General features: G+C 36.6%; 1 protein-coding gene across 3 annotated transcripts in view; it reads right to left on the bottom strand.

The window, feature by feature from the left end:
* The window catches only part of BMP5 (bone morphogenetic protein 5), a 119,363-nt gene that overhangs the window by 16,987 nt on the left and 89,580 nt on the right, over positions 1-12,796 (bottom strand). For all 3 annotated transcript variants that reach the window (XM_024754689.1, XM_024754691.1, XM_024754690.1), the window contains exon 4: positions 1,843-2,037. In XM_024754689.1, coding sequence (XP_024610457.1) covers positions 1,843-2,037 — 195 coding nt within the window. The remainder of the gene's footprint in view (positions 1-1,842; positions 2,038-12,796) is intronic.

The raw sequence follows: 12,796 nt of genomic DNA on the forward strand, positions 1-12,796 counted from the left end.
TATAGAAGCACATTTGTTACTTGTGGTCAGGAAGGGAAGATAAATAGAGTTCACCAATAGGGAGAAGGATTCGGATGATTTCAGTTGCTGGAACACCTCTGCCAGAGTCATTATGAGCTCTAATAATACGTAGGCAACTTATCCTTTTTCCTTTGTAATTTCCTCAAAAATTATTTACTAGTCTATTCAAGATTTAACAAATCTTTTTCTTAATGCAGTCTGCTACATTAAATTAAAAACATTTCAACCCATTTCAGAACCATTCTACATGGAAAGAAAAATATACAACTTTGACAGGCTAGTATTTACAAGGAAGAAAAGGTCTTAGAAAGTTATTTTTCTCCATCTTTCATATTAAGCCATTACAATGTTTGCCAAACTAAATATCTTGTGAAGATTTTTATAAAATAGCCTTGTAATAAGGCACTAATATCACGTTTTACTTTCAAGTGAAAAAGACAGTTAAACTTACTTGATGGAAAATTATTTTAAAAATGACTTTCTGTGTAGCATGTAATTCAGTATAATGCAATTCCGTATAGAACTCTTCCCTCTGCTTCTGTTGCTAGACGCACAAAACAGACTTCTTTCTAACACGATTCTCCTGTACCCGCACTCTAGGAGGGCTCCAGTGAGCTCCACTTAGTATTTTTGTTGAGTGTCTCGGGTTCAAAAAAAATTCTATATATTCTTGTTTCATTTATAATCATTTATAATCTTATCTATCACTCATGCATATTGGAGTAATAAAAAATTACAATATGACTTGTCAGTTTCTAGCAATTGGGAAAAAAGTAAAGATTTTTTTCAGGAATAATGGCAAACACTGTCTAAATGTGTCTTTTTGGAAGAGCAAAACATTCTAATTTTCTGAAATACCCTATGCAGAGGTCATATCTGTTTTGTTCACCAGGTCATTCACTGTGCCTCACAAGTACACTGCATATGGTGGCCATCAACATAGAAGAATATACATTTTACAAATGAACAAATATGCCATACTAAGTTGGAATGTTCTAGGGCAAGGTTTCCCCTTCAAATGGGTTTATTTTTCATAGATAAGACAATTCCTAGGAATAAAATAGCCATCGTTTTCATCTAAGAACAGCTTATGAAAATTTGTTATACCAGGACTAAACAACGTACTTAATGGTATAAATTATAGTATTAAATTACTTCAGATTTTCTCAGATGAGTTCAGATCAACTGTACTTTTATCTCCCTTTCTATCAATTAATAGATTAAATTGCAAGCACAGTGGGATCAATTGTGCATTTGTAACATTTTGTTCGATTTCACATATGCAGGTATGTGTACACACGCACTCAAATTATCTAGATAACAGCACTCCAAATAATTAATAGAAATATAAATATTATTTCAGTTACCATAAAATCTTCCCTGCTTCTCTTGTCATAAAAAATTTAAACTTCATGATTCACATGTACTGTTTTAAGTACCCAAGTAACCTTTTTATTTTGAGTATACCTGGTTACCCATCTATATTTGAGAGGCCCTGGAAAGGTCAGCTCACAAGTTGTGGAGTTCAGTTTTGGTTAGTCTTTGTCGATGTAGGCATTCCATAATTTTATTACTGCCAGCTTGATTTTAATTTGAACTGCATCTTTCAACATATGAAGGCAAGTCCTACTTACAGTATTTTAAAATGAATTACTGAGTGATTTGCTGATGAAACATTTGGGGGATGCGAGAAATACCGTTGGATGATTTAATAGACAAAATGAAGGTATATCCAGAGGATAAATTTATTGTGGCTACTTGATTTGCAGCACATGACCCCACCACTTTCTGTGCAGAACTGCTGCTCTGGTTTTTGCTTACCTCCAACACTGGACATTCTGGAGGAATCCTGATGAGAGCCGGATTTACTGCGGTTTTGATTTTTCCGTTTGTTGGCTGCTCTCACAGATCGGAGAAGTACCTCGCTAGCCTTGAAAAAGGCCACCATGAATGGTTGTTTTGACTGAGGCCCGTGTCTTCCCACGAGACCAGCCGACTTTACATTGATGCTGTGTCCTAGAACAGAGCGAAGGAGCACTGGGTTTATGAAGAAGAGATGAAGTTTACCTGATGGGAATGAGCTCAGAGGGTACTTGCAAAAAGGGAGACTTTTTAAAACACTATCAGAATGTTTTCTTTGCAGGCCAAAGATTCTTATAAACATGGAAAGTTTATTATTACAGACAATTATCCATGCTTGGTTTTCCATTTTGTATCCCTCTTTGGCCACAGAACACCGTCAGGCCTTCACTGATGGTCCCTTCTCAGACCTGGAAGTTGGCAATGTTCTAAATGGAAAGGCTTGACTCCCATTAGCCTGGAAATGTCCACGTTAAACAGTAATTTCAAAAAATTAGCTACAGGCGCTTCTGCATTAGGTGTCCTATAATTTTCCTCCATGTGATAAAATCTGAAAGGCTGGCTGGGTGTTTCTATTTTCACTAGCTACTTTGGAGACTTTCCAGTGTTAATTAGTGTTGATAGCCTCGCCCCCTCACCTCTGGTCTGTGCCCATCGATCTTTACAAAGCTGTGATCTACTTAAAGCTCTTCAAAGATTCTTCCAGAACCCCTGCTGGGATGGAGATTTGCTGTAAGCTCCAGGTCTTTCTCCATGTAAAGGATTTTGAAGCAAACATGAAAATTACAGAATCCCTCCCCTTCTGAACTTGGACATGCCCGAATTATGTTTACTGAAAGGAATTCAGAAGGTGCAAACCAAGCCTGGAGATGCTCAGGAAAGGAGAAAAATTCTAGGTGAGCTTGGATACTCACCTTGGTCTCTAAACCAGCCTGTGTCCTAGACCCTTTTGAGCCCTTGGAGTGGTTGTTTATCAGAAAAGGAGTGCACCCAGGGCCTGGGCAGGAATGGGTGAGAAGTGTCCTAGAGACTAGGAGTAGATGTTGATAAAGTATTTCTTCTTCTGGGATAGCAATAATAATTCTTATCATTATAAATGATAAGTATTATCATTATAAAAAAACGTGTTTGGAGCACATGCTGTGTACTCTAGGCATTTTTCTAAGTGTTTTCCATGCATTATTTAATGTGATTCCACAAATACCTTAGGAGTTAGGTATTACTGTTTCCCCCTTTTTACAATTCACTCTTGCTATGATCTTCTCATTTAAAATAATTACCATGGAAAATTATATATATATATATGTATATATGTGTGTGCATATATAAAGAAAACCATTAGTTGATATTGAATTCAATGAAAATCACCCAGAGAGGACAAACTGCTTAACCTTAAGTTGTACCTTTAGGTGAGAATTACTCAAAAGTCATGCAAAAAAAAAAAAAAATTCTACTCCAGATACAGAAGTTACCAATCTTTTCAGAGTAATATATCATGTGGCTTCAAATACGTGCATGATTGGCCCTGCCTTGCGCCCAGAAAGATGTGCTGGTTTTCTTAAAATATTTATTCAGTCACGACTGTGGGGTAGCCTCAGTCCATTCTCCTACCTTGGAAGAAAAGGGAACAGGTCCCTAAAATCAATGGCATTTTAGCAAATAAACTCTTGCTCTTAACACAGTTTATTTTGGCAGCATAAACACTTTTGTGTATACTTGTATTGTACAGGGACCCTCTACCATCAGAAAAGGAGACTGTGTTATGTGAGTCTGTGCAGCTGTTGGGAGGAACACAGAGGTCCTTTAAATGTGGAGATATTGGTTAAAAAAATGCGTGTGTGTCAATGCAGGCAGCATCCATCAACGTCCCCAACAATTGCTCATTGGGAAAACTTGTTGCTTTCTTACAAATATGAAAATGGCCACCGGCTTCCCAAATGCCACTTCACTCTGTCCTAGCAGAGAAAGAACTTTCAAATAATCAGAGCAGTAAACCTTAAACAAATAAGCGTATGGGTTTCTCTTTTAAATGCAAACTTACAGTGGCTCCATGCCAGAGTCTATATTTCTTAGAAAAACTATATCACTGGCATAAATGAAAGAGGCAGTTTGATTTGTGGTTGGAGTAGTTTCCATTCTACTTCCACTGTAACAAATGTATTAATTCAGCTCAGACTTCCTCCTTCTGGCAGCCCTTTTGCTGTAAAAAGAGAAATTAGAAGTTCCAGCCAAATACCATACCTTGAACTGACCCACCTCAATACATAAACACTTTTACAACATGTTTATTCAGGTGTAGCACTTGAAATTGGTTTAAGATGTTTCCAGTGACAGAGAGTGCAGCAAAAGAAAAAAAAAACCAGAACTGAGAAACTTGACTGTGATGGAAGGGAATAACTGGTGATCTGTTCTTTAAATTTTAGATTTTTTTTTCAGTCTTGGAGCACAACATAAAAAGTATTTGTTGAGCTCTAAGTTTGATGTTTTAATGAAGTGATAATTTAACAGGAACAAAATTTTTACTTGTATACATGGATGACTGCAGAAATAATTTTTAATATATGATCTTTCTAATACTGAAATAGGTTGCCACACGATGGCCATGAATGGAATGCAGTAAAATCAGTTTTCCATTCATTACAATACACACTGACCCTTTTCCAGTTAAATAAGCATTGAACCCAGAGTTCCAAGTTTCCTTGGGTTTGCAAGAGGATTCTTTTTGTTATTATTCGAAAGACTTTCAATATTTTCATTTTTATCTGTGGAGAAAGAAGACTGCTCTCAATATTTATATTTTAAAAACTGTAAAGATGTGTGTGTGTGACAAATATGGGTTTCTTGGGCTTTACAAAGGTAGATATTGTGTGTGAAGCAAAGTCCCCTTCAAAGCAACGTGAACTCCCTTTAAAATAACTTTTGATATTATTAAGTTTCCTCTTGGTATCCTTTCCACTTCAGCAATGATGTGACTATTAAGATTCCATAAGTTCATACTTACTCAGTGGCTCTTGATCTTGAGCTACACTGTGGAAGCATTAACTATATGACCTTGTCCTTCAGACACATTATACCTCCCTTGATTATGTTGACTGAACCTTTTGAATAGGGCTGAATAGTTATTTTTCTTAGAAGTACTAATAGAAACCCAGACTATATTGCAGGTATTAAAACTAGTGACTATTTTGTAAAATCTATTTAACAGCGTTGAATTTTATTATTAAAGGTACAGGATGTTTTAGATACTGCAAATATATCAGTAAAGAAACCTACCTAAAACATTTTGATTTAGGAAAACTCTATGTAGGTGTGTATTACTGTGGTTTTATTTTTCAAAGCTAATCTTCATTTTTGACTTATTAAAAAAAGTAGGTAGGAAACATATATACATTAAGGATTGAAAATACAGTGGATAGCAGATACAAACTATTATATATAGGATGGATAAACAAGGTCTTACTGCATAGCACAGGGAACTATATTCTGTATCCTGTGATAAACCATAATGGAAAAGGATGAAAAAGAATAAATATACATATGTATAGCTGAAAAAATAAAAAAGAATATACAGTGGAAATAAACATAACCTGGGGTAATAAAAAGAGCATTAAAATAAAAGGGTGATAAGGGACACCAGCTTGAATCCAAGCTTAATCATTTTAAGATTCAGACAAGTTTAGGCATAGGTAGAACATGGGTAAGCTAAATTCACCAGGCATATATTAGGAAGAGAATAGAAAAACCTGAAGGCAGAGAACTCATCGGAAGGAACAGGTGAACCCCTAGAGTACAGATTCAGAACAATGTCCCAGTGAGTATAAGGAAGAGGGATTTTGAGTCTGTAACTCAGTGTTCCTTCTGGCCTTGCTCCAATGTTTGCATGATTAACTTCTTAAGAACTAGGGGTTTCAAGAAAATCTAACAGACCTATTTTTACCCAAAGTCCCTGTAAAATCCTGGGAGGGCAAGGGAGCCCTACTTTGGAGTTTGGTTAATGGTGTGATACAAGTGGTAGCCAAATATTCTTCCTACTTCAGAAGAGTGGCTTCCAAGTAGCTCCACAATGGTACAAGATGGCAGCACCAGAATGTAGGTAGGTCCAAGATGAGTTCCTGTACCAGCATCAGCTTCAGAGAGTGGTAGCAGTTCAAAGGCAAGCAAAGCAGCAATTTCATGGCATTGGGAGTTTTAAGGTGGATAAAAAAACTGTCCCAAAGTGAGAGGCAGGGCAAGTGATGGGATGAAATGGTCCTAGAACAAGAGGACACTTCCCTTGTGTCACATCTGACATTGTGCACTAGGAAGAGGTAAGGGTAGTGATCTGCTAAATGGGTGGGGTGAGAGCAAGAGAGGGAGAAGAACTTGATTGCTGGGAGTCAATTCAAGTTTAAATACACATGGGATCTCCCACACAAATGGGAGAGGAGATAGAAAAGGTTCTTTGAAGGATATACCAGCCTTCCAGTGATTTCACTGATGACAGCTGGACCCAAAGAAACATGGTGCTCAATTATTCCAGGTTTCTGTATCACACAATTCTTGAATCATAAAATAAAAGGGTGATGAGAAAAAATATGGGGGTCCAGAGTTTGATATGGGCAGAGGTATCATCTCTTGCATTTATGAAAAGAATCCCCATTAAATCTTTCCATGTGAATGTTTTTAGAACTATTCCTATCCTGGCCGTCTTGTTTTCATCTCAAAATTACTCAACAGGTACTGAGGGAAGAGAAGCAATTTGAGAAGCAAATATATGGGCATTTCTCAGTTTTATTAATGACAGAATGAATAAAGGTGGGGTTAGGATGGTATCATCTAAAGAGATAATTATTCTTTTCACACAGGTATCAAGAAGATAGTATGTGAGGCTGGTGCTTTGACTTACACATTTTGCCATAACTGAAGATGGTTTCAAGACATCCAGATCTTCTCCTCTGATCCTTATGACTTTATATAAGCCTGGGGGTCAGGGTATTATATTCACATCTGCCTAAGGACATAACTAACTGTTTTCAAATTTAGAATCATCGAGACAGTAGGCTGGCAAGCCAAAGAGCCATCCCCAACTCACTAGTTTTGTATTTCAGACCATTCTTTTTGGAAAATGTGACTTTCAAAATGTTTATTTCTTTAAAAACAGGGTTATTAAAGTAGCCTCTGACAAAACAGCTCTTTAGAAACATGTTGATGTTATAAGGACAAGTGGTTCCAAATATGAGCATTTCGTTTCCTTCCAGAATACACAATTTGAAAAACATTCACTTGAGGATTTATCAGAGTATAAACGTTGATATCACTATAAGATGTTAGCATAAAATCCACTGTTTTCTTTCCTATAAACCCACAGTATTGAACACTTAACCCAAAACACCTGTGATGAAACTTGTGCACCAATTACCTATTCTTCATTTCGAAAGATGCTTACAGCATCCTTTGTGGACTAGTTCACAGAAAACAAGTCACTGCGCTGTTTCTCATTCACATATTCTCTTGCTCTTTGCTTAGTTTCAATCTGTGATTAAATCTGATTCTGGTACTCTTAAATTATAGTTTCCGTGGCTCTAAATTATACTGGAATCGTACCCTTTTTAGAAACAGATGATTTAAAATGTGCAGAATTCTCTACCCGGCATATAGACTAAATCATTTTTATATCAGATTTTAAGGAATGTGGGGGAGATAGAATTTTGTCTACTTAAATTCCATATATGTTTTAACTCAGTGAAATCTTAAATTAAGCAAATTGTAATCTTGCTATGAATTTCAACTATGCCATACTTTGATGAAAAATTTGCATAGTTTCTAGTTTTATAGTAAAAGCACAGACCTACTGCCAGATATTTGAAGTATCATAAATAAAATTTTACATTCCTGCTCAGAATTTTCCTAATTTTAAGATGGTTTACATTGCCTTACAATCTCAAACGAAAACAATGAAAAGCTGGGATTTTAAACTATTTCGGTGATACTGAAAACTCCCAGTAATGTGGTACTGGTTAAAAAATATATTGGTATTGAACTTCAGAGTACAAGGTAGTTAGATTTTTTTTTAGTGATTCTTCATGGTGATTCTGGGCTTCTGTTTAACAAGCCAGACTCATCATGCAATTTCTTTGCTAGATCTTTTCATTTTCTTCTTTATCCCAAAATTTAAAAGAGCAAATTTAAAAATAACCACTTTGTTCTATATAATTATATGTTGACAATTATACAGTCATTATTAAAAAGTAACAGGACTTCCCTGGTGGTCCAGTGGTAAAGAATCTGCTTTACAGTGCAGGGGATGCAGGTTCAATCCCTGGTCAGGGAACTAAGATCCCACATGCCGAGGGACAACTGAGGGACAACTATGTCCACACACCACAACTACTGAGCTCATGCACCTCAACTGGAGAGCCTGCATACCACAAACTACAGAGCCCACACACTGTGGAACCTGCACTCCACAACTAGGATAAGATTCTGTAGCTGATGATAGAGAAGAAACATTGGGGGTATGACATCCACAGAGGGCAACAGGGGACCATGTCCTGACATGCTAACATGAATGGGGGGTTGAGTATTATCTGCAGACAAGAAATGTAGTTACAATTCCTGGTAACTTCCTGGTAACACTGCAATAGAAGAAATTCATTTTTCTCTAGGATTGGGGTATGGGAAGGATAAAGTTTAAAGGAGGAAGAGATTTTTTAAAGAGTTTCCATTCTTTCTAAATTGTTTATAGAAGGGATTCTCATGCCCTGCCATCTGAGAAAGTCATGGGGATTAGTAAAGAAATTGGGATATTTGGTCAGAAACACGGGTATGATGGCTCAAAGTGTGATGGGGGGAAAATGCAAATAGTTGAGAACTGTAGCTCAAGAAATTTCTGAAAGGTGGGGTGGGAGGTTGCCTGGAGGAAGAAAGGCCAAGAAACATAAAGGAGCAGGGCCAGAGGTTTAGGCCTTGTTGGGGAAGCTTTCCAGAATATTCAAATTTTTTATTGAACTGAGGGTGGGGCTGAGATGATGGAAAAGGATTAGTCTCCTTCCATGGGATGTGGTCTGAAATGTGGAGGCTTACTGTCTCAGGCGTGACAAGTCCCACAAATGCTTTTTACCGGCGCCCTATTTTCAGCTAGTGGAAATATGAATCTCAAACTAGGAATTGTAGTTCACCTTCACATAAGCACTTACTTACTTTTTAATAGCTCCTCTCTTTATATAGAGAGCCTTTCCCCGAGGCCCTATGAGTTTTACAGACATCATCTGTCACATGCCCCCAAAAGATTGGTTAGCTGTTGATCTTACAGATCTCATTTATTTTAAGAAAGCAGAAACATTCTTTTCACAAAACCATGGGAAGAGTGAATTATTTTTAGTCTCTTTTCCAGTTATTATGTGACTTCTTAAAATAAAAAAATGTGTACACACACACATATACTTCTTTCCTTTAAAATCACAGGGGAGTTAAATAAAACTATAATGAAAGCAGGGTTTCAGCAGAAATCAACCAAAACGTCTTCAAAAACTATTTTTACGTGTTAAGATATCAATGAAGAAAAGCTTTTAGATGTCAAACTCATTTGAGTTTGTTTCATAGCAGTGAAATTAATTTCAGACTCTGCATTTTATCTCTAGTGGATTAAAGTAGACTTTGCAACGAACTTAATGCAGTTACTTGGGAAATTTATGAGTGTCTAAAGGAAACATTCTTTTTTACCAGCTTATATGATATATTATTCAAAAAGAACTTTTATCATACAGAAAAACATAGTTCATTAAATGTTTGACCTTCCCTTTCAATTTGATACATGAACCTGTGAAATGATCATAAGCTATGTCTAGAATCTTTAGAATAGTCAAGGACTACCAAAATGGAGGAGAAATAAATCATTTTGACACTTAATAAAGAGAAAGAGTGAAAGGAATTAAAAGGTGTTTTCCAAAATACATAGTGAAGGTCTGATACTGAATACATAATGTATATACCATGATAAGTGTCTACTTTTTGCCAAAAAAAGAAAAAAAAGTGGAATTAAGACATTTGGGACTTAGTTCTTTCCTTCACATATGAAGATTGGATCACAAAACATTCTTCTGAGCAAAGAGAAGCAGAATCTTTCTTCACTTTTTCTCATGTCTCTGGCAACAGCAGAATGTGAGCTGGCCTGCCCCACATAAGGGACCAAGTGAGACCTCACGCCACTATGATTTCATGGTGGACCTCAGAGCAAAAGCATCCTTCTGACCTGTCCACATGCAAAATAACAGTTAGGTTCCCAGGATGTTTACCTTTTGGTCAGCATGGGTCAGAAGCAAATCTGATCTCACAGCCTAAATAGAGCTATCATGTTTCTATCAGTTTATCACCTCACAGAGAAATCATCTGAATACCTCCACTCATAAATAGAGCTGGTACCCAAAAGTCATAACAAGCAAGCCTTTCAAAAGCATCAGGGAAATTGGGATTTGAGAAGATGAGCCAGTTCAGTTCTTCTGAAGTTAAGAAAGAAGCAACAGCTGCCATTTTGAAGCTTGGTAATTTATCAGTTGTTTTACATACATCATCGTATGTACTCCTCCCCAAAAAACAATGGTTACATTTTTAAAATGAATAAAATAAGGCTCAGAGAAGGGGCATGTTTTTAACTCAGCCCTGTCGACCCTAAGTACTACCCTATTCCTTTAAGTACACAGAGTTCCCCTTTGTTAGAGATTGTTTAGGGCTGAGGCTTTCCTGTTGGGTCTCTGCTCCCCACCTTGAAAAGATTGGAGGAATCCATCCATCTCCTGGCTCTGGCAGTGATACACACATTGTGTTTGTCAAGGACACTGTGGTAGCTGCTGGTTTTGTGATGTTTAAGGTCAGACTTACCTTCATAAGTGGGAAGACCATTCAACACTCCTTCCAACCACGACAACACAGGTGGTCTCCCCCTACCTTCCATTTCCCTCAAATTGAAACTTGACAGGTTCGACTACAGAGAAGTTGGAATCCATGTTCAAGGAGCTGAGACATGTAATTTCCCTATCAAGGTATTTTCCATCTAATTTCAAGTTTTGATCCCCACTTATAATATATACTGTTGGCTTTGGCGGGTAGATGCTTTGGTTTGTTTTGGCTTTCCTTTGTCTCTGTGAGTCTACACCAGTTGAGTCAAAGTTTAGCCTCAGCACCAGTGACTGCTGATGCCTTAAACGACTAAAGGCTCTCTCTTCTTCCCATTGTGCTCTGCACTCGTGAAGCAAAACCAGCGCTGCCCTTGTTCTGCAATATGTCTTTAAGAAATATGTTCAGCGATGTTAAACTTATAGGGGAAAGAACAATGGAAGAGACGGAGTTAACTCCAAACGATGAGAATACGGAGAATCTCATATTCTGCATGGCCCCAAATCAATACTACCATGAACATATTTACCCCTCAGATCATTAGTCAAAGCAGAGTTAGAGCCTAGAATAGAGAATATAACAAATAACAAAAACTGGAATATGTTTCTGACCTTGGGATTTGTTTGGCAAGATGGGTGCTCCACAGTTACTGTTTTGAATTAGGGAAAATCCAAAACAGAAATACAGATGTCGCCAAACACTTCCGTATCCCTTTTCATTAAGGGAAATCTAAAAAATGGTAAAATACCTCTTTCACCAGATAATGAAGGAAGACTAACTCCTGTTTTATCTGCTTACTTTAAATCATTGATTTCAAAATTCTTTTTCATGTATGTTTTTAGGTTGTGATGCTAAAATTTGGATAAGCAAATGATGTTTACCAAGTGGCTCTCATTCAAATATAAACATACTATAACTTAAAACAAGGAAGTTGCCTTTAAAACCTGGTTTTAAAACATTGTATATATAATAAACATAGTAAAACAGCAAATCCAAGTTTTCCAATTTATTACTGATTATATTCTATAGTCAAATCTACTTTTAAAGAAAAACCATTTTCTCTCTACCAATCATTATACAAAATTAAGCTAGGCTCTGGAGGCCCATTTCAGAGTACCAACCAGAGAAAAATATAATAGAGATAACAAAATGGATATAGATATTTAAAAAGAAACCTGCATCGTGATTCTTCATTTTCTAAAGAATTAAGGCATCTGTAAATTACATTCAAACCATTTTGTTCAAAATATGAAGTTTTAGCAAAGCAGTTATGGCTCACCCTCTGCTCATAGGGAAACAAAGTTAAAAAAGCAAAGCTAAACACAGTGAAAAATTAAAAACGTGTTTTATTTGCCAGAGATTTTTCTTTTCAATTTTTTGAGGAAAAAATTACCTCAATATGCGTTCCCCAAAATACAATTCAGGGAGTCCTCTTTAGGGCTGAAATAATACCAGGTCACCTTCAGCCTTGATGCTGGGAAGAGGGAATGGCGAGATGAGAGAAAGGATGAATTTCATCCAGCCTTTTTGCAAAATAATCAATTAATATGTTTTGGAAACTGCATGCTTGACTAGCATGCAGTTTGCTGCACCGTGATTGAAACTACAAACTTGAGTACCGGTTGACACTTAAAAAGGATGGTGGGGGAGGTAGACATGAGGATTCTATGATGGGGAGTGTGGATTAAGGACAGTAAAACAGAGGAAAGAAAACAGGGAAGGAGAACCTAGCAAAATACATTAGTGAGTGACACAGGGCACAAAAGGAGGGGGACATTCATTACAGAATTCAAAATAAATTAAATTTGGCTAAATTTAATTACATGTTGAAGCTGATCACTGGAAGGAAAATAGTTACTTTCTTTCTTCTTTTCAGTCTATAAATTTATCAAATTAATGATAATTGTGTAAGGAGCTAAAAGAAATACTGAAGTAGTTAGATTTAAAAAAAAACAAAAAAACATGGTAAAAATGCTGTTACCTGTTGTGGGTCAGATCACAGTTAAATTCCAGACAGAAAATATAAAAACCCAAAGGTAATTAC

The sequence above is a fragment of the Neophocaena asiaeorientalis genome, unplaced genomic scaffold (genome assembly GCF_003031525.2).
Source record: "Neophocaena asiaeorientalis asiaeorientalis breed wild unplaced genomic scaffold, Neophocaena_asiaeorientalis_V1.1 scaffold319, whole genome shotgun sequence".
Lineage (NCBI taxonomy): Eukaryota > Metazoa > Chordata > Mammalia > Artiodactyla > Phocoenidae > Neophocaena > Neophocaena asiaeorientalis.